The 22,914-nt window shown below is 46.8% G+C and overlaps 1 protein-coding gene across 1 annotated transcript in view; it reads left to right on the top strand.

Annotated features, from left to right (window-relative positions):
• The window catches only part of LOC124606012, a 532,599-nt gene that overhangs the window by 80,326 nt on the left and 429,359 nt on the right, over positions 1 to 22,914 (top strand). Inside the window, exon 5 of the mRNA XM_047137975.1 lies at positions 5,398 to 5,621. Within this exon, the coding sequence (XP_046993931.1) occupies positions 5,398 to 5,621 (224 nt within the window). The remainder of the gene's footprint in view (positions 1 to 5,397; positions 5,622 to 22,914) is intronic.

Raw genomic sequence — 22,914 nt, 5'->3', positions numbered from 1 at the left:
GCGTCTGTAGCACGTCATCTTCGTGGTGTAGCAATTTTAATGGCCAATAGTGTACGACTTGTATCACTCCACTGGTAATCACGCCGGGTGCAGGGTGGCGATATCCGTCCAAGAGGGGCTACTCGCCATAGATGTGACCGTAGTCCCATCCACATGCGACATGGTCCTTATCATATTCGAAATGTATACCATCAGTCTGTATGTTCCGTCAGGCACATACAACAATCGTTCTACTTCTTACTCTGTAGTCATCGCCATCCTTTTCTTGGTCTTTTCGACCACACTGTTCGTGGTGGCGATTTTAATTGCATATTGCATCCGAAAGGCCAACATCTCAGCTACTCACTGTGCCCTGCCCTACGTACAAAGGTGGCAGAACTTCGCCTTATTGATTCAGGGCAGAAAGTCTGCAGCGACACCCCTGGTCATACACATCTTACAAGTGTTTCTGCCAGCAGCATAGATCGCATCTACGTCTCCCACACACACAAGTCCGGAGTGCTCGCTGCGGAAAAATGGGAAAATTGCCTTTTCCGACCATTGCTTGCTCACCGGCTCTCCCCTACTTCCACCGCAGTCAGTCTGGCGTAACCGTGGGACATGGAAGCTTAACACGTCCCCATTCCATGACCGAGTCAGCAGCGTGTCGCAGCGGTGTGGACTTCCTGCGAACACCGCCTTCCCAGCTACCCCTCTACACCTTTGTTGAGGCTCAGCTGTGCCAAATCAATTATCACGAGGTAGTTGGTCCAATGCAAGAAGAGTCGGCTGCGTGGCAGCGCGGAACTATCAGTTATCACCATACCATGCTGCGGGAACTCGACATCCAACCTCCAACACCCGAAACCCACAGGAAGCGACAACACTTTAACGCCAAGCTCCTTTCATTGACACGCTGTAAGATACAGGGTATGATGCTATGCTCCATACCACTTCCGACCATCGTCATCGTCGTCACAGCTTTAATAAGCTCAAGAAAGACGATAGGGGTGTCAGTATACAAGCGAGTATTGCCTCCACCATTGCTGTCCACTAGACGACTGTCGAAAAATTTACAACGACAGAAAAGCAGACGATGCGACATCTGAGGACGATCTCAAACACGTCACACGTACTCTCGGCGCTACAGAGGCTACATCCTTGGCGGCGCCAGTTACTACGGACGAGGTGGCAGACGCTATCGTCAAGGTGCGACGAAGAAATAGCTAGATCCAGATGGCCTACCGGCTGAATTATATCGAGTATTCTGTGACCTGATGATCCAGCAGTGAACCAATGCTCCAGGAGCTGCTCACTCACAAATTCCAAATATCAGCGGCCTTTGCGACAGGCATTTTAATTCCAGTACATAATCTGTCTTCTCAGTGTGGACTATAAGGTCTATACGCGCCTACAGGCGCTGATTCCTTTGACCAGAGCAAACGTCACACAGCCGTCGTGCCAATTTGTAAACTGCCACAGGAGAATGTCGGGATCTCGTCATGCTCGCCACGTCCTGCCGTCTCCGTACGTCACTGGCGTCGATCGACTTCGATAGTGCCTTTGATAAGGTCCGACACCAGTACTTTCTGTCGGTGGTGAAGCATATAGCTCTCCTATCCATCGACAGCCTGGGACACGTGCGTGCAGGTGCCACATCAAGTATTCAAGTCAACGGTCGACAGGCGGTACCGATTCCAATACGGCGTTCCGTCAGACATGGTTATCCCGTGTCCGCTGTGCTGTTCTCGATCGCCCTCAAACCACTTACCAGAGGTCACCTACTTCGCCTCACGGGATTCACCCTATGCAGCCAAACCTTCCATTTCTGGGCATACCCAGATAACCCCCTGCTCTTGCACTTATGGAAATACACAGCGCCTCTGTATTGACCCGACAGCATGGAAGAACCTCGGGAAACATCCTCAATGTGCTCAATGTGGCCAAATTAGAAATTATGAACATCTCTCGTGATCTCCAAGACGAAGGGCACATCTGGCGCCTATAGTGGACAAACACCGGTACATGGGTATCACATTTACCGGACGTACCCACCGTAGGACGGCACTCAAATAATGCCTTTTTCTTCAGACGATACGAGCCAACATCCAACATAGCCTCCGCCACAGCTTGAATCCGCTCCAGTGAGTGGCCTACATCGACAGCTATGTCGCGCCCAAATTTTCCCTTTGCAGTGGCCCCAGAACGCCCAGTCACCTTTTGGGTGCTTCGTATTGACAGAAGCCATCTTTAAGGTCCGCTACGACAACCTCACCGTCTACAGCAGGAGGACTCAGTCTCGTCCATGTTAGAGCCGGGATATCCGCTTTATACTGTACTTAACTGCTACAAGGCGTTGCCGCTGCCCTTCAACGTCCCTTACACGCAGCCTCTTGCACGTTCTTACGCCGGCCTGTCACATAGTTCAATGTGGCCCACACTGCCCCAACACTTTCCCACATATCGACCTACTTTGTCGAACTCAGCATTGTACCCGATGCCCTTCTGACCACGCGCGCATCACGGGGAAGACTTTTACAAGTTGTTTTCGCAACGCTACCTCGTAATAAGTTCGAGGACACGGCCGAGATACTCGTTGGTCACCAGTGTACAAGAACATCCATGTACCCTTGCTTGCAACAGTTGCACGAGCCCCGTGGCGCCGCATCATTTATGATAAATACCTGACAAACTAGCGATTACACCAAAAGTGGACTGGCCGAATCACCGTTATATACTTGCTATATCACCGTTTCACATGTCCGTCGAGACACGATGTCTGGCAACTCGTGCAACGGATACTGGCATGTTACCTCTGTGCCTGCTGACGTCTGTCAGTCGCAATTTTTTCTCCTTCCAGAGTACATACATTTTCCACTTACCCAGCGCCACACTATCAGACGGTTCAAGGGTCTGACAACTGCATACCTCTCCAGCGACGGTGCGCACTCCAAGCTAGACTTTTGGTTTCGTACCATGTTTTGGATGCTCACACTGCACATGAACGAACTCAGTACTACCGCCGTCAGTTTGCTGATTACTTAAACAGTGTAATTTACGACACCCCGCCTCCCCTAAGTTGGGGGATACCCGACATTCAAAGTGCCTGATACCTCACACACCATTTTTCCCTACGATATGGTGTACAGCCTAATCCTGGCCAGTGAGTGGGAGACGCGCTCCAAGAAGTGCTCTCTACGCCTCCCAATTTATCTTTCTTTGTTTTTTCCTTTATTCTTCCTTCTGGTTTCTCTCTCTTCTCATGGCCCCAATGTTTGTAGACCTCGAGCCGTTGCAAAAGTCTGCCCTTATGAAACACAGTCAGGACAAATAAAAATAACAAGTAAACTAAAAATCATAAAAAAGTTCTATACATTTCCTAACCCATGCAATCGTTGTCTCTCTTCCTTAAAAAAAAAAGTGCTTAGCATGCCTGCCTGTAGATTACTGGGCCCCAGGTTCGATTCTCACCCTTGTTAGGCATTTTCTGTGCTTGGGACTATGTTTATGTGTTGTCTAAATCGTTTTATCTCTCTTTCATCTGATGCATAATTCACCAAAATGGCGTCAAATAGAAAGACTAGCCCCTCGTTTCTGAAGAGCCAGGGAGGGTATTTCGCGTCCAGTGGTGCAGCAAAAACAGTATTTCCTTGCGCCTTTACTGTGGGCATTTTAATTTCGTCCTTGCAGCTACGGGAAGTGCGTGTTTTGTCACCAAATGCGTTTTTTTTTTCATTGAAATAAAACATCACTGTCTATAATGACTGACTTGCGTTCCAGGCCGAAAAACAGTTCGTTACAAGATATTGATTTTTACTTACGGTACAATGGCGTTTTTTGCTCACGTCAGGAACCTCTGTCTGCAAGGACGTTTTCGGGTTATTTCTGCGATTGCCTCTGTTGATTCTGGCCTAATCCCACACTGCTTAGCAAAGACATGCATTTTTTAAGGTTAAACACAACACAATGTAGTACGGCCACTGTTTATTTGTATCCTTGTGGCTACATATATGTGTATGGCTAAATATAGCCGGCCGGTGTGACCAAGCGGTTCTAGGCGCTTGAGTCTGGAACCGCGCGACAACTGCGGTCGCAGGTTCGAATCCTGCCTCGGGCATGGATGTGTGTGTTGTCCTTAGGTTAGTTAGATTTAAGTAGTTCTAAGTTCTACGGGACTGATGACCTCAAATGTTAAGTCCCATAGTGCTCAAGTCGGCCGAAGTGGCCGTGCGGTTAAAGGCGCTGCAGTCTGGAGCCGCGAGGTCGCTACGGTCGCAGGTTCGAATCCTGCCTCGGGCATGGATGTTTGTGATGTCCTGAGGTTAGTTAGGTTTAACTAGTTCTAAGTTCTAGGGGACTAATGACCTCAGCAGTTGAGTCCCATAGTGCTCAGAGCCATTTGAACCATAGTGCTTAGAGCCATCTGAACTATTTTTGAACCTAAATATATATTTAGCCACAAAGGTACGAATAAACAGTTGTAGTACTACATTGCGTTGTGTTTAGCATAAAGAAGCACAGTTTTGCAGTGTGCGATTAGGTCAGAATCAACAATGCCAGACGACAAAATAACCTAAAAATGTGCATGTAGACGGTTTTTCCTGCTTTGAGCGAAAAACAAGGCATCGAATGCCGTAAGAAAAATGAACAGCTTGTAATAAACTGTCCTTCGACCTGGAATGCAATTCAAATCTAAATGTCTTTTATTACAGACCACTCGTCCATATTCCATTTCAGTGAAACGAAAATCGTTTGCTGTCAAAACACGCAGTTTTATTTAAACGAAAGCAGTTTGCTGTCAAAACACGCAGTTTCTCGTAGTTGCAAATACGGAATCAAGATACACTCAACAATTGTAGAGCAATTAAGGACAATATGACCACATAAATGAAGAACCCAATGCATTTGTCCGAGCCAAACTGGGTAGCCGAGCGGTATGAGGCGGCTTGCCACGGTTCGTGCGGCTGCCCCTGTCAGAGGTTCGAGTCCTCCCTTGGGCATGGGTGTGTTTGTAGTCCTTAGCGTAAGTTAGTGAAGATGGATTAAGTAGTGAGTAAGCCTAGGGACCGATGACGTCAGCAGTTTGGTCCCCAAGGAACTTACCACAAAAATTTACCATTTGTCCGAAGTAGCATGTTAACTACGGTGTGCCGGCCGGGGTGGCCGAGCGGCTATAGGCGCTACAGTCTGGAACCGCGCGACCGCTACGGTCGCAGGTTCGAACCCTGCCTCGTGCATGGGTGTGTGTGATGTCCTTATGCTAGTTAGGTTTAAGTAGTTCTAAGTTCTAGGGGACTGATGACCTCAGAAGTTAATTCCCATAGTGCTCAGAGCCATTTGAACCATTTTTTAACGACGGCGTAGCACGTATCAGTGAGACACTATATAACAGCGAGGCTCTGCTGGTGCGCTGTGCAGGCGGGCGGCGCAGACACGGAGGCGGCGTCGGCGGCGGCGTCGGCGTCGGCGTCGTGCCGGCGGTCGGTGCGGCTGTCGAGGGAGGCGCCGCGCGCCACTGCCTCCTCCCCCGGCTTCCCCCGCCACTACCCGGACAACGCCGACTGCTTCGTCGACGTCGCCGCCCCGGACGGCTACCGCATCGTCGTCGACTTCGAGGAACTCGTCCTCGAAGACGAACCCACGTGAGTACCACTACTCAGCCTACAGCCCTCCTCGGCTATATCTAATCTACAAATATGTTTCGTAAATAAACTGGCGGAGCGACCATCTGTCGCCTATCATTCACATATTCAGAGACGGAAAGATGTCTGTACATCACTTCTTGTTTGAACGACATAAGTTTATGGGAGTGACAGTGACAATATTATAAAACAAACGTAATTTGAATGAAATTTATTAAAACATTCAGTACAAAGATGAGATTAGATAAGCAATCACCTGTTTAGTTAATTTTCTAGCTCCATTGCACCCAAATGATCTTGTGTTTATCTTGTAGCGTTCAGAATTTTTTTTCTTTTTCTTTATTGTTATTTTTAAACCCGTACAAACAGGCAGGCTGGTAGCAGCAAGTTACGCTGCTCTTCAGCTATAGAATAGACAAAGAAACAACAGAAGGAATACACATAAGTTACATAACAGTGAGTAATAAAACAGTAGACACATAAAGACAAACGCAGAGCCGTTCACACTCGACGATAATCCACACTACAAACACTGAAGACGTCGATGGCACAGGTGAACGATGGAGTGCAACGGTGAACACTGAACACTAAACACGACGGCACACACGAGACACTGGTGGCGATGATCTCCGGCGCGCGAATGTCCACATAGCGTGTGCGAGTCCGGGGATCTGCCAAGAGGGGAAGAAGGGTGAGGGGGGGAGAGGGGAGAACTAAGATGCCAATGGCTTAGGAGATGGGAGGAGGAGTAGAGGGACAGGGGAGGGGAAGCCTGGGGGAGGAGTGGGGAGAAATGGAGGAGGGAGAGAAGGGGAAGAGAAGGGAGGGAGGGTGCCCAAACACAGGAAGAGGGAGGGAGGATGAAAGTTGGTAGGAGGGGTAAATGGAGGGGAGGAGGGCGTCATCAGGGAGAGGGAGCTGGCGGAAGCCACCTTGGGAGAGGGTAAGGAGGGTGGAGACTGGGTGGGAAGTGGGAATACAGGCGCAGAAGTGGGCGGGGGTGGGAGAGGATGGGGGAGACAAGTGGGTGAGGAGGATCGAGTTTTTGGGAAATGTACAGGATCCGTATCTGTTCAAGGAAAAGGATGAGGTGGAGGAACGGAATGAGGTCGTACAGGATCCGTGTGGGGGAGGGGAGATGGATGTGATAGTCGAGGCGGAGAGCGTGGCGTTCAAGGATCTGAAGGGATTTTTAAAAGGTAAAGGGGGGGGGCGGATATCCAGGCTGGATGGGATAGGGCGGATAGGGGATTTATAGGTGTGGAGGATGGTGGAGAGGTCCAGACCCCACGTACGGCCGGAAAGGAGCTTGAGGAGACGGAGTCGGGAGTGTGTCTTGGCTTGGATTGTCTGGAGATGGTGTTCCAGGAGAGGCGACGGTCGAGGGTGACGCCAAGGTACGTGGTGGGGGTGAGGGCGATAGGACGGCCATAGATGGTGAGATAGAAATCAAGGAGGTGGAAGGAAGGGGTGGTTTTGCCTACAATGATTGCCTGGGTTTTGGAGGGATTGCCCTTGAGCAACCACTGGTTGCACCAAGCGGTGTAGCGTTCAGAACAACATCTGCACTCTTTATGCACCTTTTCTTCCTTTGTTTCCAGCTGGTGTTTGCTTCTTCATGACAGGAGCTCCTTCACATGAATGCCGTATGAGCGTATCTGCAACTGTTTTCGAAATTTTGTGATGGATATTTTACATCTTGGAACGTATACAGGGTGGTCCATTGATCGTGACCAGGCCAAATATCTCACGAAATAAGCGTCAAACGAAAAACCTACAAAGAACTAAACTTGTCTAGCTTGAAGCGGAAAACCAGATGGCGCTGTGGTTGGCCCACTAGATGGTGCTGCCATAGGTCAAACGGATATCAACTGCGGTTTTTTGGATAAGAACCTCCAATTTTATTACATATTCGTGTAGTACGTAAAGAAATATGAATGTTTTAGTTGGACCACATTTTTCGCGTTGTAATAGATGTCGCTGTAATAGTCACAAACATATGCCTCACAATTTTAGACAAACAGTTGGTAACAGGAAGGTTTTTTAAATTAAAATATAAAACGTAGGTACGTTTGAAAATTTTATTTCGGTTTTTCCAATGTGATACATGTACCTTTGCGAACTTATCATTTCTGACAACGGATGTTATTACAGCGTGATTACCTGTAAATGCCACATTAATGCAATAAATGCTGAAAATGATGTCCGTTAACCTCAATGCATTTGGCAATGCGTGTAACGACATTCCTCTCAACAGCGAGTAGTTCGCCTTCCGTAATGTTCCCACTTGCATTGACAATGCGCTGACGCATGTTGTCAGGCGTTGTCGGTGGATCACGATAGCTAATATCCTTCAGCTTTCCCCACAGAAAGAAATCCGGGGATGTCAGATCCGGTGAACGTGCGGGTCATGGTATGGTGCTTCGACGACCAATCCACCTGTCATGAAATATGATATTCAGTACCGCTTCAACCGCACGCGAGCTATGTGCCGGACATGCATCACGTTGGAAGTACATCGCCATTCTGTCATGAAGTGAAACAGCTTGTAGTAACATTGGTAGAACATTACGTAGGAAATCTACATACATTGGACCATTTAGATTGCCATTGATAAAATGTGGGCCAATTATCCTTCCACCCATAATGCCGCACCATACATTAACCCGCCAAGGTCGCTGATGTTCCACTTGTCGCAGCCATCGTGGATTTTCCCTTGACCAATAGTGGATATTATGTCGGTTTACGTTACCACTGTTGGTGAATGATGCTTCGTCGCTAAATAGAACGCGTGCAAAAAGTCGTCCGTAGTTGCTCTTGTGCCCTGTGGCAGAACTGTACACGACGTTCAAAGTCGTCGCCATGCAATTCCTGGTGCATAGAAATATGGTACGGGTGCAATCGATGTTGATGTAGCATTCTCAACACTGACGTTTTAGAGATTCCCGATCCTCGCGCAATTTGTCTGCTACTGATGTGCGGATTAACCGCGACAGCAGCTAAAACACCTACTTGGGCATCATCATCTGTTGCAGGTCGTGGTTGACGTTTCACATGTGGCTGAACACTTCCTGTTTCCTTAAATAACGTAACTATTAGGCGAACGATCCGGACACTTGGATGATGTCGTCCAGGATACCGACCAGCATACGTAGCACACGCCCGTTGGACATTTTGATCACAATAGCCATACATCAACACAGATATCGACATTTTCTGCAGTTGGTAAACGGTCCATTTTAACACGGGTAATGTATCACGAAGCAAATACCTTCCGCACTGGCGGAATGTTGCTTGATACCACGTATTTACATGTTTGTGACTATTACAGCGCCATGTATCACAAAGCGAAATAAGTGGTCCACCTAAAACATTAATATTTCATTACGTACTACACGAATATGTAATAAAAATGGGGGTTCCTATTTTAAAAAACGGAATTGATACCCGTTTAACCTATGGCAGCGCCATCTAACAGGCCAACCATAGCGCCATCTGGTTTCCCTCCTCCCCCCCCCCCCCCCCCCGAGGCTAGAGAAGTTTCGTTCTTTGTAGTTTTTTCGTTTGACGCTTATTTCGTGAGATATTTGACCCGGTCACGATCAATGGACCACCACTCACAAATGGCTCTGAGCACTATGCGACTTAACTTCTGAGGTCGTCAGTCGCCTAGAACTTAGAACTAATTAAACCTAACTAACCTAAGGACATCACACACATCCAGACTGTAGCGCCTAGAACCGCACGGCCACTCCGGCCGGCGCGCACTGACAACAGCGGGCTTCAAAAAAAAAAAGATCGAATTCTAACTTTCAGTATCATTTTACTGTCTTTCCCAACGGACCGCTAATAGTACTCGCCTGATCAGAGAGGTCAATAGCAGTTTTTCCGTTGTTATTCTCAGTATCAATTTTTGGTTTTCTATATACCCCTCTTTTGGCTGTCATCTTTTCCATTTTAATGGAATGTCGGGCAAAAAAACAAAACGTCATTTTTTGTCTTTCCATTTGAAGAATGTAATTCCTTGAGTCTTCTGTTTTGTAATCACTTCCCTGCGTTACAATTTGGTGGTTACAATTTCTTTTGAAATTCCTTTTCAATTTACCCGAAGGGGACTAACCAACAGCCTTTTTTTTTTTATCCGTTTACTTAACAAATCTACACTGGTATACCAGTTATCGGTACATTGTATATAACCCTTATTGAATAAATCTTGACACAAAATCATCAAACATTTGTTGGCGTGGTATTTTCTTCATCAAGAACTTTGACAGTGTAAATTCTAATACTGTAGCCTTTTGTATTAAATACTGCTTGAATATGATTCGTCCTCGGAATGGTATTGCAGATTCATCCCCACATAGTATTTCGGAAGGGTTATTTAGTTATTTATTTACTTAATTTATTTCTGTTCAGTTCGTCGACAATGCAAAGTATTTGATATCTGAACATCCACAACTGTGGAATATATTTATAGGCTCATCTTCCGTTGCCAGTAATTTCGTAATTTATTGCACGAGCTGTTTCGGCCGATGATCTCGCTGTTAGGCCCCTCCCCCAAATCAACCAACCAATCATCGACCAGTTTCGAAGCATAAAGCTTCATCTTCAGGTGTTACCAACTGCTAACAACAGGAGGGGCCACTAGTGTACAAGTACTATGACGCTGACATACCAGAATGGTCGTCGATAATGAAACGAACTTTTGAGAGACGATCTAAAGCATTAGCTTTCGTATTTTCTGCAAAACGCACCATTCTCAATACAATTTCGAAATTATCTCTACACATTAACTTTCGTGGGAATGTTTGAATAATCAGTGGATCCTAAAACCAATATAAATGTATGGAAAAAAGTTTCGCCAATCCCCATCACAAAAACAATCCAAACAACCGTTTTATTTCATCCTTGTTTGTTGGCACCCATTGATTCAAACGTTTAGAAACTATTGTCGTTTCTGCAGGATAAGTATTTGTTTGTTCCCTGATGCCTTCAAATATTTCATCTTTCGTCGAAATTCATAAAACATTTCGACTTTGTTACACTTTTGTACATTTTTATCACTCACTTTGGCACTAAGGTCACTCGTAAAGTGCACAGTGTTCAGGTGATTGCCTCGAGGATCATTCCGTGAACTTTGATCACTTACTGAACAATCAGACGAATTCCCACCTTCGGCTGATGGCAGTCGCATTACACGGCGACGTTTACGTGGTACAAATAACGCACTCGATGAATCACTGTATTCTCCTCGCGACGTTTTTGCTACTATAAGCTACAAAGGTTTTTGAGAATAAGCGCTGTGAAACTAACCCCTCATACCCAATCGTGACTTCTCTAACTGGTCGTTCCTTGGAGGCTGTCTTCTGAGCATACCACTACTGAACAGTGGTGTGCCGGGCCGGTGTGGCCGAGCGGTTCTAGGCGCTTCAGTCTGGAGCCGCGCGACCGCTACAATCACAGGTTCGAATCCTGCCTCGGGCATGGATGTGTGTGATGTCCTTAGGTTAGTTAGGTTTAAGTAGTTCTAAGTTCTAGGAGACTGATGGCTTCAGATGTTAAGTCCCATAGTGCTCAGAGCCATTTGAACCATTTGAACAGTGGTGTACATACATTTTATTTATTTACCCAGCTCGGCGGCAGTTGCCGAGCGAATTTTCGCCACAGCTAGCAATTTCAAGGTAATTTTAATAGAAAAGAAGAGGCCTTGAAATTAAGCGAGATGTGGACAGTGGCGTTACATAATCGATAAGTGATTTTTATCTATGATGGACTATTATCGATAGTTACATTTTATCTTTGACTAGTTTTCTCTCTGCTACTATGTGCAAGCTAGACCACGCCCACTTTCCTCAGTATTTAGGCCGCTCTCCGACGCCCGACTTGTCAGTCGCCAGGACTCAACAGGACCAGCCATACATCTGAGGATGTCCAACTTAGTATTGGACGAAACGTTAGGAATAGAAGTATTCCATGGACCACGGCCATATAACCCGGAAGAATGATCAACAACAAAGATTTGAGCAATTGGGAAAGATTTTAGTACAAAGCACTGTTACTACGAACAGGTTCTGATCGCGACCAAACAGTGCGCCAGCAAGCAGTTGCATTGCGTTTCATCGTGATCGCCTCGTGGTACCGCGGCATAGCGTGTCCCCACTGGACAACAGCATCTTCTGCATGTCCAGCCTGTAGCCCGCCCCGTCTTCAACTGTCCGCCGTTCGCTCCTCAACACCCCGGAGAGGTCGCACTTTCTGGCGCACATTTCGTCCAATCACGGGCCTAGCTTCCACGCGCAATACAACGGCCCAATCGGTTCGCGTCAAAAAGTGTGCCCTACAGATCCATTGTTCGTCAGTTTTAACTGACAGAGTTGCTCGAAAGAACTAGAAGTTTCTTCCGCGACCTTCCAGTAACCAATGGAAACACATGGCCACGAATTCTGGCGTGAAAGAGCGTTGCACCTACGCGCTCCAAGTCACGTTCGCCAAGACAGAGAGGCGTGCGGTCCTCTGCCATCATTTCTCTCGTTCCCCCACCCCATTTCTTCCTGCTATTATCCTGTGCGGGCTCCAACGAGTCAGCCCTACGTTTTCAAGCTCGGAGAGAGCAGTAAATTCGCCTTATCCCACAGCCAAACTAACATGATGCGTTTCATGCAAGACAGGGAGTGTTCATGAAATAGTGGCTACTGGTTATAAAGGGAAAGTTAAAGGTTAAATAAAACATCTCCCACAGATCAATTCCTATAGGCAGTGGTCCGAGTAGAATTTGATGAAGATGGCATATAAAAAGGGTAAAAAGACCTAACCTAATTAATAGGATAAATTCTAATGAAAGATGTACCCACATGAAACGTACGTCTTTCAAAATTTAATGGCCCAGTTTTCTGTTGCTGTCCAGTCACTTGCTGGAGCAGCGCAGGCAATAGCTTCGTTTACAAACACGTCTCCACAGGCATATTCACTTTAAGATGTCCTGTGATGTTAAGGAAAGTGTCACTGTTAGAAATGGGTCAGTTTGAGGGAAAACCATCCCCAGAAGTTAGCTGTTTAGTCGTGCTGAAGGGGGAGACTATAACGACTGTCGAAACGTCGGTTTAAACAGCGGATTTAGTTTCAAAATGACGCTGTGTAATTTCCACAATGATTTCAATCAAATACACTGCTGGAAAAAAATTAGTACCCCCTTTTAGAAGTCTACAATTCACTCAACACTTATTGTTGCAGTATTTCATATGGAGCACATGAAATTATTACATTTACAGATCAATAGAACAAACGCGTCTGTGGTACCAGGTATGGACTCATGCTGAAAGACCCATATTATTACGCCGTGTAGCTTCCACGGGAGGCAATACAGGCGCTGACTCTAGCATCCAGTCGACTCCACAGCTGGCGAATACTGTCCTGGGGTACGTTGTACCACACCTACTCGACGTACTTTTGTAAGAGTTGTTGGCTAACGAGTCAAAAACATGGTTCAAATGGCTCTGAGCACTATGGGACTTAACCGCTGAGGTCATCAGTCCCCTAGAACTTAGAACTACTTAAACCTAACTAACCTAAGGACATCACAAACATCCATGCCCGAGGCAGGATTCGAGCCTGCGACCGTAGCGGCCGCACGGTTCCAGACTGTAGCGCCTAGAGCCGCTCGGCCACTGTGGCCGGCGCCAACGAGTCACACGAATCATTTCTCGTCCCATCATATCCCATACGTGCTTGATTGGAGACGAGCCCGAAGATTATGCTGTGAAAATAAGTTACTGCACTTCTTACAGAGCACGTTGAAGTTCACGGGCAGTTTGTGGGCGGGCATTATCCTGTTGGAACAACACATCAGCTCCCTGTTGCGAGAATGGCAAAACAATGGGCGTAACAACTATCTGCACTTACCGAGCGCTGGTCAGCCCTATAGAAACAGCAAAGATCAAAGAGAGTTGTAGCTTATCGCACCCCCGATCATAAGGCCTGGGGTTTGACTAATGTGTCTTGGACGAATGCACTCCGTGAGCCAGCCTTCACCAGGTCGTACGCACAAACGACCATCTCTTGCGTGCAGGCAGAATCTGCTTTCATCGCCGAAGACCACCGCGCTCCGTTCCATCTTCCAAGATATCCTCTGACGGCGCCAGTGGAGTCTTGTACGTCTATGCTGTGGCTTGAGTGAAAGATGGGTTAGAATTGTGCACCACTATAGTTCCACTGCTAATAACCAGTTCGCAACAGTCTAGTTTTACATGTCTGGGCTCACAAACCCTCTTATCTGTGTTGTGGTAGCTGTTCGAACCGCCGCTGCTGCCTTTACAATACGACTATACTGGCGGGCGTCTGCACTGCATGTGCATCCAGGACCTCCTCTGCAGGTGTAAAAATTTTCATGTGACCACTAACACCAGCGTCGTTGAACAACTGACGCAGCACGTCCGACTTGGGTGGCAATTCTCCAGGAGGACCATCCCACCACTCGGAAGGTCACAATTTGACCCCTTTTACAGTCGCTCATTAGGCTACAGGAAGCACGAGTGCGTCTCTGTAGTATGGCTGCCTGCTTGTTTCACGCATGTGCACCACAATGAACGTTCTGTTTTTTTTTCCTTTATTGAGTTTCGATTCCCCCTGAAGGGGGTGGGCTGGCAGCAGCTTAGTACGCCGCTCTTCAGCCTACAGAATTTTAAAAACAGAAGAAGATAATAATAAACAATAAAAGCAGCAATAAGAACGGTGACGTTAATTGTAAATTGGCGGAAAATTGTGGAAGTTGAAACATAAATCAAAGGGTTGGCGATGCTAATAAAATACACAGGTACCAGACAGGTAAAACAGTAGACAGACAATTTAAAAAAAACACTGCGACAGTCTGGTTTCTGTTCGCAAGAGATATAAAAATCACACCCAGCGATAATATGATTTCTGTTTGCAAAACTTCGGAAAAGACGCACAACACTTAACACTCACTTAAGACACTGCACTAAAAAGTTGGCACGAAGATGACACACCACAGCCAAGGGCAGATGGGAGGGGGGGGGGTACCTGGACAGATGAGGGGGAGAAAAAAGGTGGAGGGAGAGGAGAAACGAAGTGGGCAGAGGACTCATAAGGGGGGCACGGCAGGCGCAAGAGGGAGTTGGGAAAGGCAGAGCAGGGGAATGCAAGGACTCAGGGGAGAGAAAGGAGTCAGAGACAGGGTAGGCAGGGAAAAAACAGGATGGAAGGGGGGGGAGCCCGGGAAAAGAACAGAGGAAGGGAGGGGAAGGTGAGGGTCAGAGTTGATAGGAGGCATAAATGGAGGGAGAGAGGGCATCATCTGGGAGGGGGAGTCGATGGAAGCCACCTTGGGAAAGGAGATAAAGGCTGTAGAGGTGGAGGGTAGTGGGGTCACAATGGTGAAGGTGCAGCAGAGGGCAGGAGTTAGAGAGGAGAGGAGCAACCAGGGGATGAGGGGGATCAAAGCGGTGGGAGGTGTAGAGGACGCGGATATGTTCGAGGAAAAGAAGCAGATGGGGGAAAGGAATCAGGTTGTAGAGGATCCGCGCAGAGGACGGGAGGTGTATACAGAAGGCGGGGCGAGGTGGAGTGCATGGCGCTCGAGGATCTAGAGAGACTTTGGGGGGGGGGGGCGGATATCCAGGTGGGACTTGCACAACATAGGATGGGATGGATTAAGGATTAGTAGGTGTGGAGGATGGTAGGGGGGTTCAACCCCCATGTCCGACCAGAGAGGAGTTTGAGGAGTCGGAGGCAGTTGTGGGCAATGTGGATTGGATAGAGCAGAGATGGATCATCCAGGTGAGGTGACGGTCAATGGTGAGGCCAAGGTAGGTGAGACAGGATGGGTGCAGATGGTAAGGGAGAAATCAAGGAGCCGGAAGGAGCGAGTGGTATGACCTACGATGATTGCTTGGAAGGATTGATTTTCAGGAGCCACAGGTTACATCATGCAGCAGAAAGGTCAAGGTGATTCTGGAGAAGGCGTTGGGACCGCTGAAGGGTAGGAGCGAGGGCAAGGAAGGCGGTGTCATCAGCATACTGCAGAAGGTGTACTGGATGGGGGGGGGGGGGGGGGCATATCTGCCGTGTACAGGAGGTAGAGGAGAGAGGTGAGAGGACAGATGAGCCTTCTGGGTGTGAGCATTCCCTATAAATGAGTAGCCACAGTTGGCGCTCTGGTAGCTATGCTACTACGTTATCTGTTGGCAGATGAAGTTGAAACATGTGTCACCCCCAGGTTGCATATGCCATCATCGGACCATAATCGACGTAGACTTTCCAGGTGTATCTTTTTTTTTATCCTGGTGGTGTATAATTCAGCCTTTCGATGGAATCAAACGAAAATTGTTTTTCCCCTTTTCATTGGTGCTGTCGAAACAGGTAGTCTAACAGCACGCGACTATTATTCACGTGTGCGAAATGACTGTAGATGGTGAAGTATTATGAGCGAGTGTAAAACCGAGTTTGATAAGTGGCTCTCGGCATAAAGCGGCGTGCACCGGGCTACAGCGGCAGTAAAATCGAGAGAGCGGCCCGACGAATTAGAGCGCTTTTACGCGGCGTCGCGAAAGCCGGCCGGAAACACGAGTCGGCCACGGCGGCTTTTAGCCGTCCTCGTAAAGGTGCTCTTTATGTGCCGCCCCACGGCTGCTAATGGCCGCCACGCCGCCGGAGAGTTTTCACGCTGCCTGGTGCCTGCGACACTCTAAGGTCGCGCTCTCCGTCTAGCTGCGCCTTTACCCCCGTAAGAAAAGCCGATAAGGAAACGGCAACGGGCCACAAGCTGCTGAACACCTAGCCGACAAGCCTTATTACATTAGACGCTCGACCATAACATTACCTGCTTTGTAAAGTTTTCCGTCGCCCTCAATAGAAGAGTTGATTCCGGGTGTCAACCCAACTTGATGAGTCAGTTTTCAGCGACTACAGCGAGGAAAATGCAGAGACATGGCCAGTCACAGTAGCCCAGGAAAGGAAGATGGAAGTGGCGGAAATGAGGATGCTGAGGTGGATGTGTGGGGTAACAAGGAAGGACAGGATCAGAAATGAATTTGTTAGAGGAGCTGTGAAAGTGGGACCCATGGAGAAAAATATACAAGCGAGCAGACTAAGGTGGTACGGCCACTTACAGAGAAAATGGGAAGAGTATATCGGAAACAGTTGAAGATATAAAGATTGAAGGAGCGAGAAGGAGAGGAAGGCCGAAGATGAGGTGGAAGGATAAGATATCCGTTGACCTAAGGGAGAAAGGATGGAAGAAGGAAGAGGCAATGGATAGAGTACTATGGAGGAGAAGCATCCAGAAGAGCAACGCCGACCCTACGTGACGTGGGACAAGGCGACGATAAAGAAGAAGAAAGGAAAATGCACTAAAGCGCCAGAGAAACTGATATAGGCATGCGTGCTCAAATACAAAGACATGTGAAAGGTCGGAATACGGGGCTGCAGTCGGCAACGCCTATGTGAGACAGCAAGTGTCTGGCGCAGTTGTTAGATCGCTTACTGCTGCTACAATGGCAAGTTATCAAGATTTAAGTGAGTTTGGACGTGGTGTTATAGTTGGCGTACGAGCGATGGACACAGCATCTCCGAGGTAGCGATGAAATGGGGATTTTGCCGTACGACATTTCACGGGTGTGCCGTGAACATCAGGAATCCGGTGAAACATCAAATCTCCATCGCTACGACTGGAAAAAGATCCTTCAAGAACGGAACCAACGGCGGCTGAAAAGAATCGTTCAGCGTGACAGAAGTGCAACCTTTCCGCAAATTGCTGCAGATTTCAATGCTGGACCATCAGCAAGTGTCAGCATGCGAGCCATTCAGCGAAACATCATCGATATGGGATTTCGGAGCCGGAGGCCCACTCGTTGACCCTTGATGACTGCACGACAAGAAGCTTTAGGCCGCGCCTGGGCCCGTCAACACTGACATTGGACTGATGATGACTGGAAACAAGTTTGCTGGTCTGAGACTCTTGTTTCAATTGTACCGAGAGGATAGACGTGTACAGGTATGGAGACAACCTCATGAATCCATGGATCCTGAATGTCAGCAGGAGACTGTTCAAGCAGGGGGAGGCTCTGTAATGGTGTAGGGCGTGTACAGTTGGAGTGATATGGGACCGCATGTACGTCTAGATATGACTGACAGGTGACACGTACGTTAGCATCCTGTCTGATCACCTGCATCAATTCATGTCCATTGTGCATTCCAACGGACTTTGGGAATTCCAGCAGGACAATGCGACACCCCAGACCTGCATAACTGTTAAAGAGTGGCTCCAGGAACACTCCTCTGAGTTTAAACATACTTTCGATAGCCACCAAACTCCCCAGACAGGAACATTATTGTACATATCTGGGATGCCTTACAATGTGCTATTCGGAAGAGATCTCTACCAACTCGTATTCTGACGGATTTATAGGCAGACCTCCGGAATTCATGGTGTCAATTCCCTCCAGGACTACTTCAGACATTATTCGAGTCCATGCCACGTTGTGTTGCGGAAATTCTGCGTGATCGCTGTGGTCCTGCACGATATTAGGCGGGTGCACCTGTTTCTTTGGCTCTTCAGTGTAGAAGCTGTTACACCATTACCAATTCGATCGAACGCTGCCATCCAACACTTCTGTATTCTAGTACAGAATAAAGACATTCATATACATGTTCCGTTAGGACTGTGGCTATGAAAAATAGTAGTTGTGAATTATCCTCATAAAATCACTGTATTTATTCAACATCGTGTCTCACTGAATTAAAACACAGCTGAAATCGTTTTAAAACTGTTGTGAAACAGTTACTGTAGTGTTTTTTTGGAATTGCATTAATACTGTAGTACAATTTCCTTGGCTGTCCTTAACTGCGTAGTAACGGTGTCCATTCACTGTCAACTTCAATCTGGAGAACAACCAGAAAGTCGGATATGGCCAAATACGGCGTGGGTTAGGGCGTCGTCGTGGAGGAGTGACTAGGAATCTGCGTCTCGGTATTTGGGGCGAAGTCGATGAATTCTTGCCCACAAACACAAAACTTAACACAGGAGTTGATGTTCTACATCTACATCTACATCTACATTGATACTCCGCAAGCCACCCAACGGTGTGTGGCGGAGGGCACTTTACGTGCCACTGTCATTACCTCCCTTTCCTGTTCCAGTCGCGTATGGTTCGCGGGAAGAACGACTGTCTGAAAGCCTCCGTGCGCGCTCTAATCTCTCTAATTTTACATTCGTGATCTCCTCGGGAGGTATAAGTAGGGGGAAGCAATATATTCGATACCTCATCCAGAAACGCACCCTCTCGAAACCTGGCGAGCAAGCTACACCGCGATGCAGAGCGCCTCTCTTGCAGAGTCTGCCACTTGAGTTTATTAAACATCTCCGTAACGCTATCACGGTTACCAAATAACCCAGTGACGAAACGCGCCGCTCTTCTTTGGACCTTCTCTATCTCCTCCGTCAACCCGACCTGGTACGGATCCCACACTGATGAGCAATACTCAAGTATAGGTCGAACGAGTGTTTTGTAAGCCACCTCCTTTGTTGATGGACTACATTTTCTAAGCACTCTCCCAATGAATCTCAACCTGGTACCCGCCTTACCAACAATTAGTTTTATATGATCATTCCACTTCAAATCGTTCCGTACGCATACTCCCAGATATTTTGCAGAAGTAACTGCTACCAGTGTTTGTTCCGCTATCATATAATCATACAATAAAGGATCCTTCTTTCTATGTATTCGCAATACATTGCCTCATTGCTCCACCGTCATTTTCCGACGTGTGTTAGACACTGTCATATTACCCTCCCACACATCAACATTAAATTTTCCAGTATCTTCATTAGTTTCAAAAGCTTCGAGAGGCGTAAGGTACACAAGAAAAAGCTTTTTTGCTTATCTTAATTTTCTCGGTGTTGGCTGCAGTCACGTCTATGGGCAGGACCTTTTTTCAACTCTGGATGTTCCAGTTGACATTATAATGTTTGAAGATTTGCTTGTCTTACTCTTGAATTTCATTTTTTGTCACATTTTTTTCAATATCGCACCGTCTTTACAATTTCCACTTCTATAACACCACAAACTACATTGTTGTTACCAGAAATAAAAACACATCCGATTCCATCCGAGGCATGCCCACTACTACTAAACTCATTATGCGGTACTAACAATATTCCAATAGTTCTGCAAGGTTCGCAGGAGAGCTTCTGTAAAGTTTGGAAGGTAGGAGACGAGATACTGGCAGAAGTAAAGCTGTGAGTACCGGGCGTGGGTCGTGCTTCGGTAGCTCAGATGGTAGAGCACTTGCCCGCAAAGGCAAAGGTCCCGAGTTCGAGTCTCGGTCCGGCACACAGTTTTAATCTGCCAGGAAGTTTAATATTCCAAAGAGTTTACAAAACAAAATGGTTTACGAACTTTCTTGACAAAAGAAGGATCTTCATCAAGTTATATCTTTATTTTATAAATGACACCAGAAATAAATTTAATAATTAGTCGCCGGCCGGAGTGGCCGTGCGGTTCTGGGCGCTACAGTCTGGAACCGAGCGATCGCTACGGTCGCAGGTTCGAATCCTGCCTCGGGCATGGATGTGTGTGATGTCCTTAGGTTAGTTAGGTTTAATTAGTTCTAAGTTCTAGGCGACTGATGACCTCACCAGTTAAGTCGCACAGTGCTCAGAGCAATTTTTAACAATTAGTCGTAAATTGTGAAATTATTAATATGATATTGGAAGGTAGGTATTTCGTAGGTCAGATTTTTCAGATATTTCGTAATTTCAGATATTTCTAAAAGAAGAGTAAGTTTAGCTGTACATATCGATTGTAACAAATTAATTTCTTTTTATGCATTTTAGCCTGAAATATAATGTATTGTATACAAAATGATATTAAATTCATTTAGTTGAATAACTGAGATAAGGTTCACCTATACAAGATTCGAAATCATTCCTAGCATCGGCTACTATTACATTCGCGGCCAGGGTCGCTACAGCGATGTTAGAAGGGCTTTGACTTAGTACACGGCCGCTGTTGGAAATGAGCGTTTGGCGTTATTGGGCGGGAGGCTCCTTACGGGGCAGATCCAGCCGCCTTGGTGCAGGTCCTATTACATTCGACCCCACATTGGGCGACCTGCGCACCGGGCAGGGATGAAATGATGATGAAGACAGCACAACACCCAGTCCCTGAGGAGAAAATTCCCGACCATTCAGCAATCGGGGCGGACACGGCTGCTGTTAAAATGTCAAGAATCGTAACGTCGCAATTCGCCACGAGATACCGTTGCAGTTTGGAATTTCACACAAGCAATCCTAACGGAACTGAAGTCATACTGACAAGGGAACATCCCCATCGCAGCCCCCTCAGATTTAGTTATAAGTTGGCACAGTGGATAGGCCTTGAAAAACTGAACATAGATCAATCGAGAAAACAGGAAGAAGTTGTGTGGAACTATGAAAAAATAAGCAAAATATACAAACTGGGTCGTCCATGCCTAAGATAGGCAATATTAAGGGCAATGTGAGCCGAGGAGCGCCGTGGTCCCGTGGTTAGCGTGAACAGCTGCGGAACGAGAGGTCTTTAGTTCGAATCTGCCCTCGGCTGACAATTTTGCTTTCTTTATTTTCGCAAATTTATGATCTGTCCGTTCGTTCATTGACGTCTCTGTTCACTGTAATAAGTTTAGTGTCTGTGTTTTGCGACAGCACCGCAAAACCGTGCGATTAGTTGACGAAAGGACGTGTCTCTCCAATGGGAACCGAAAACATTTGATCGCAAGGTCATAGGTCAACCGATTCCTCCACAGGAAAACACGTCTGATATATTCTATACGACACTGGTGACAGCATGTGCGTCACATGACAGGAATATGTTGTCGACCCACCTAACTAGTACACTTGGCGAATGGGTGAAAAGATTCTTCTACCTTGCCCGATTTAGGTTTTCTTGTGGATGTAATAATAACTCCAAAAAAAGTGATGAAAACATAAGGGTTTGTCACATAAACTGAAAATAAAAAGTTAAAATTTTCGGTCGAGGGAAGATTTGAACCAAAGACCTCTAATTCCGCAGCTGATCACGCTAACCACGGGACCACGGCTCTCCTCGTCTAAGACTGCCCTTAATATTGCCTATATTGGACATGGACGACCCAGTTTGTATATTTTGCTTATTTTTTCATAGTTCCACACAATTTCTTCCTGTTTTCTCGATCGATCTGTGTTCAGTTTTTCAAGGCCTATCCACTGTGCCAGCTTATAACTAAATCTGAGGGGGGTGCGATGGGGAGGTTCCCTTGTGAGTAATGGCTGTCATACTGAGTAATGGCTGTTGGGTGTATTGGAACCTTTCAGGTGGAGATCACAGCACAGCAAGGCCAGAGCTCATGCATATGCAGCTTATCGCCATTTCTTTAACTTTGCAGAAGGACGAATAATATGGAGCACGGCAACATCATACACATAGATCGTTCAGACAGTTGGCTGTAATGCAACGCCTAGTGATGAGGTGGACTCAGGATAAAAGCATGGCAAGAAGAGTAGATACGGGTCGTTCCACAGAAGTATCTCTTGAGAGGGAAGGACATAGCATTGTTCCACCGGCTCTGACAAATAGACGAATGCCAACAGCTTAAATCCAGGTGGAGGTTACAGGCAGAAAGTCACCATGAACTGTCGAGAACACATTAATCATTTGCCGCTTACGCCTCAGTCAACAGATACTTTCATGGCATAGTACCCATAGTCAGACTGGACATTTGACAATCTACGGTGTTCAGCGACGAGTCTCGCTTTTATTTGCGGCGTTCAAATCGAAACCAACGTGCCCGTTACTTCTGTTTTAGAATTTAATTCCTGTTACTGGTTATTTATGGAGTCTTCCTTTTTGCCATATGTCATGCGCTTCCTGCAACTTCTATTGGTAAGCAGGTAGAGTCTCTTTACATCCTAATTCCACCGACATGCAATGTGAAGTGAAACCGTTAAAAGAATATGACCCTTCAAATTATATCAAAAACGCATAGGAAATTTGATTACGATTTCACACGACTGTCAACGGGATTGAGTGTATCAAACTACTCTTCTTATTTGTCAGGCAGGCATTGTTATTTCTAGTGATACTAATTTTGCAGAGGATGTGGGAAGATGGCGGAATGCTAGTGCAGGTAAGGGAGGGGAGACGAAGAACGAAACCTGAATTACTTTACATAAGATGTAACATTAATTGGTCTCTTAATCTCCCCTTCCTCACCTCATTCATCATGTACAATAAACAAATGGTTCAAATGGCTCTGAGCACTA

The sequence above is a fragment of the Schistocerca americana genome, chromosome 3 (genome assembly GCF_021461395.2).
Source record: "Schistocerca americana isolate TAMUIC-IGC-003095 chromosome 3, iqSchAmer2.1, whole genome shotgun sequence".
Lineage (NCBI taxonomy): Eukaryota > Metazoa > Arthropoda > Insecta > Orthoptera > Acrididae > Schistocerca > Schistocerca americana.
This window is presented reverse-complemented; position numbering and strand designations above follow the sequence as displayed.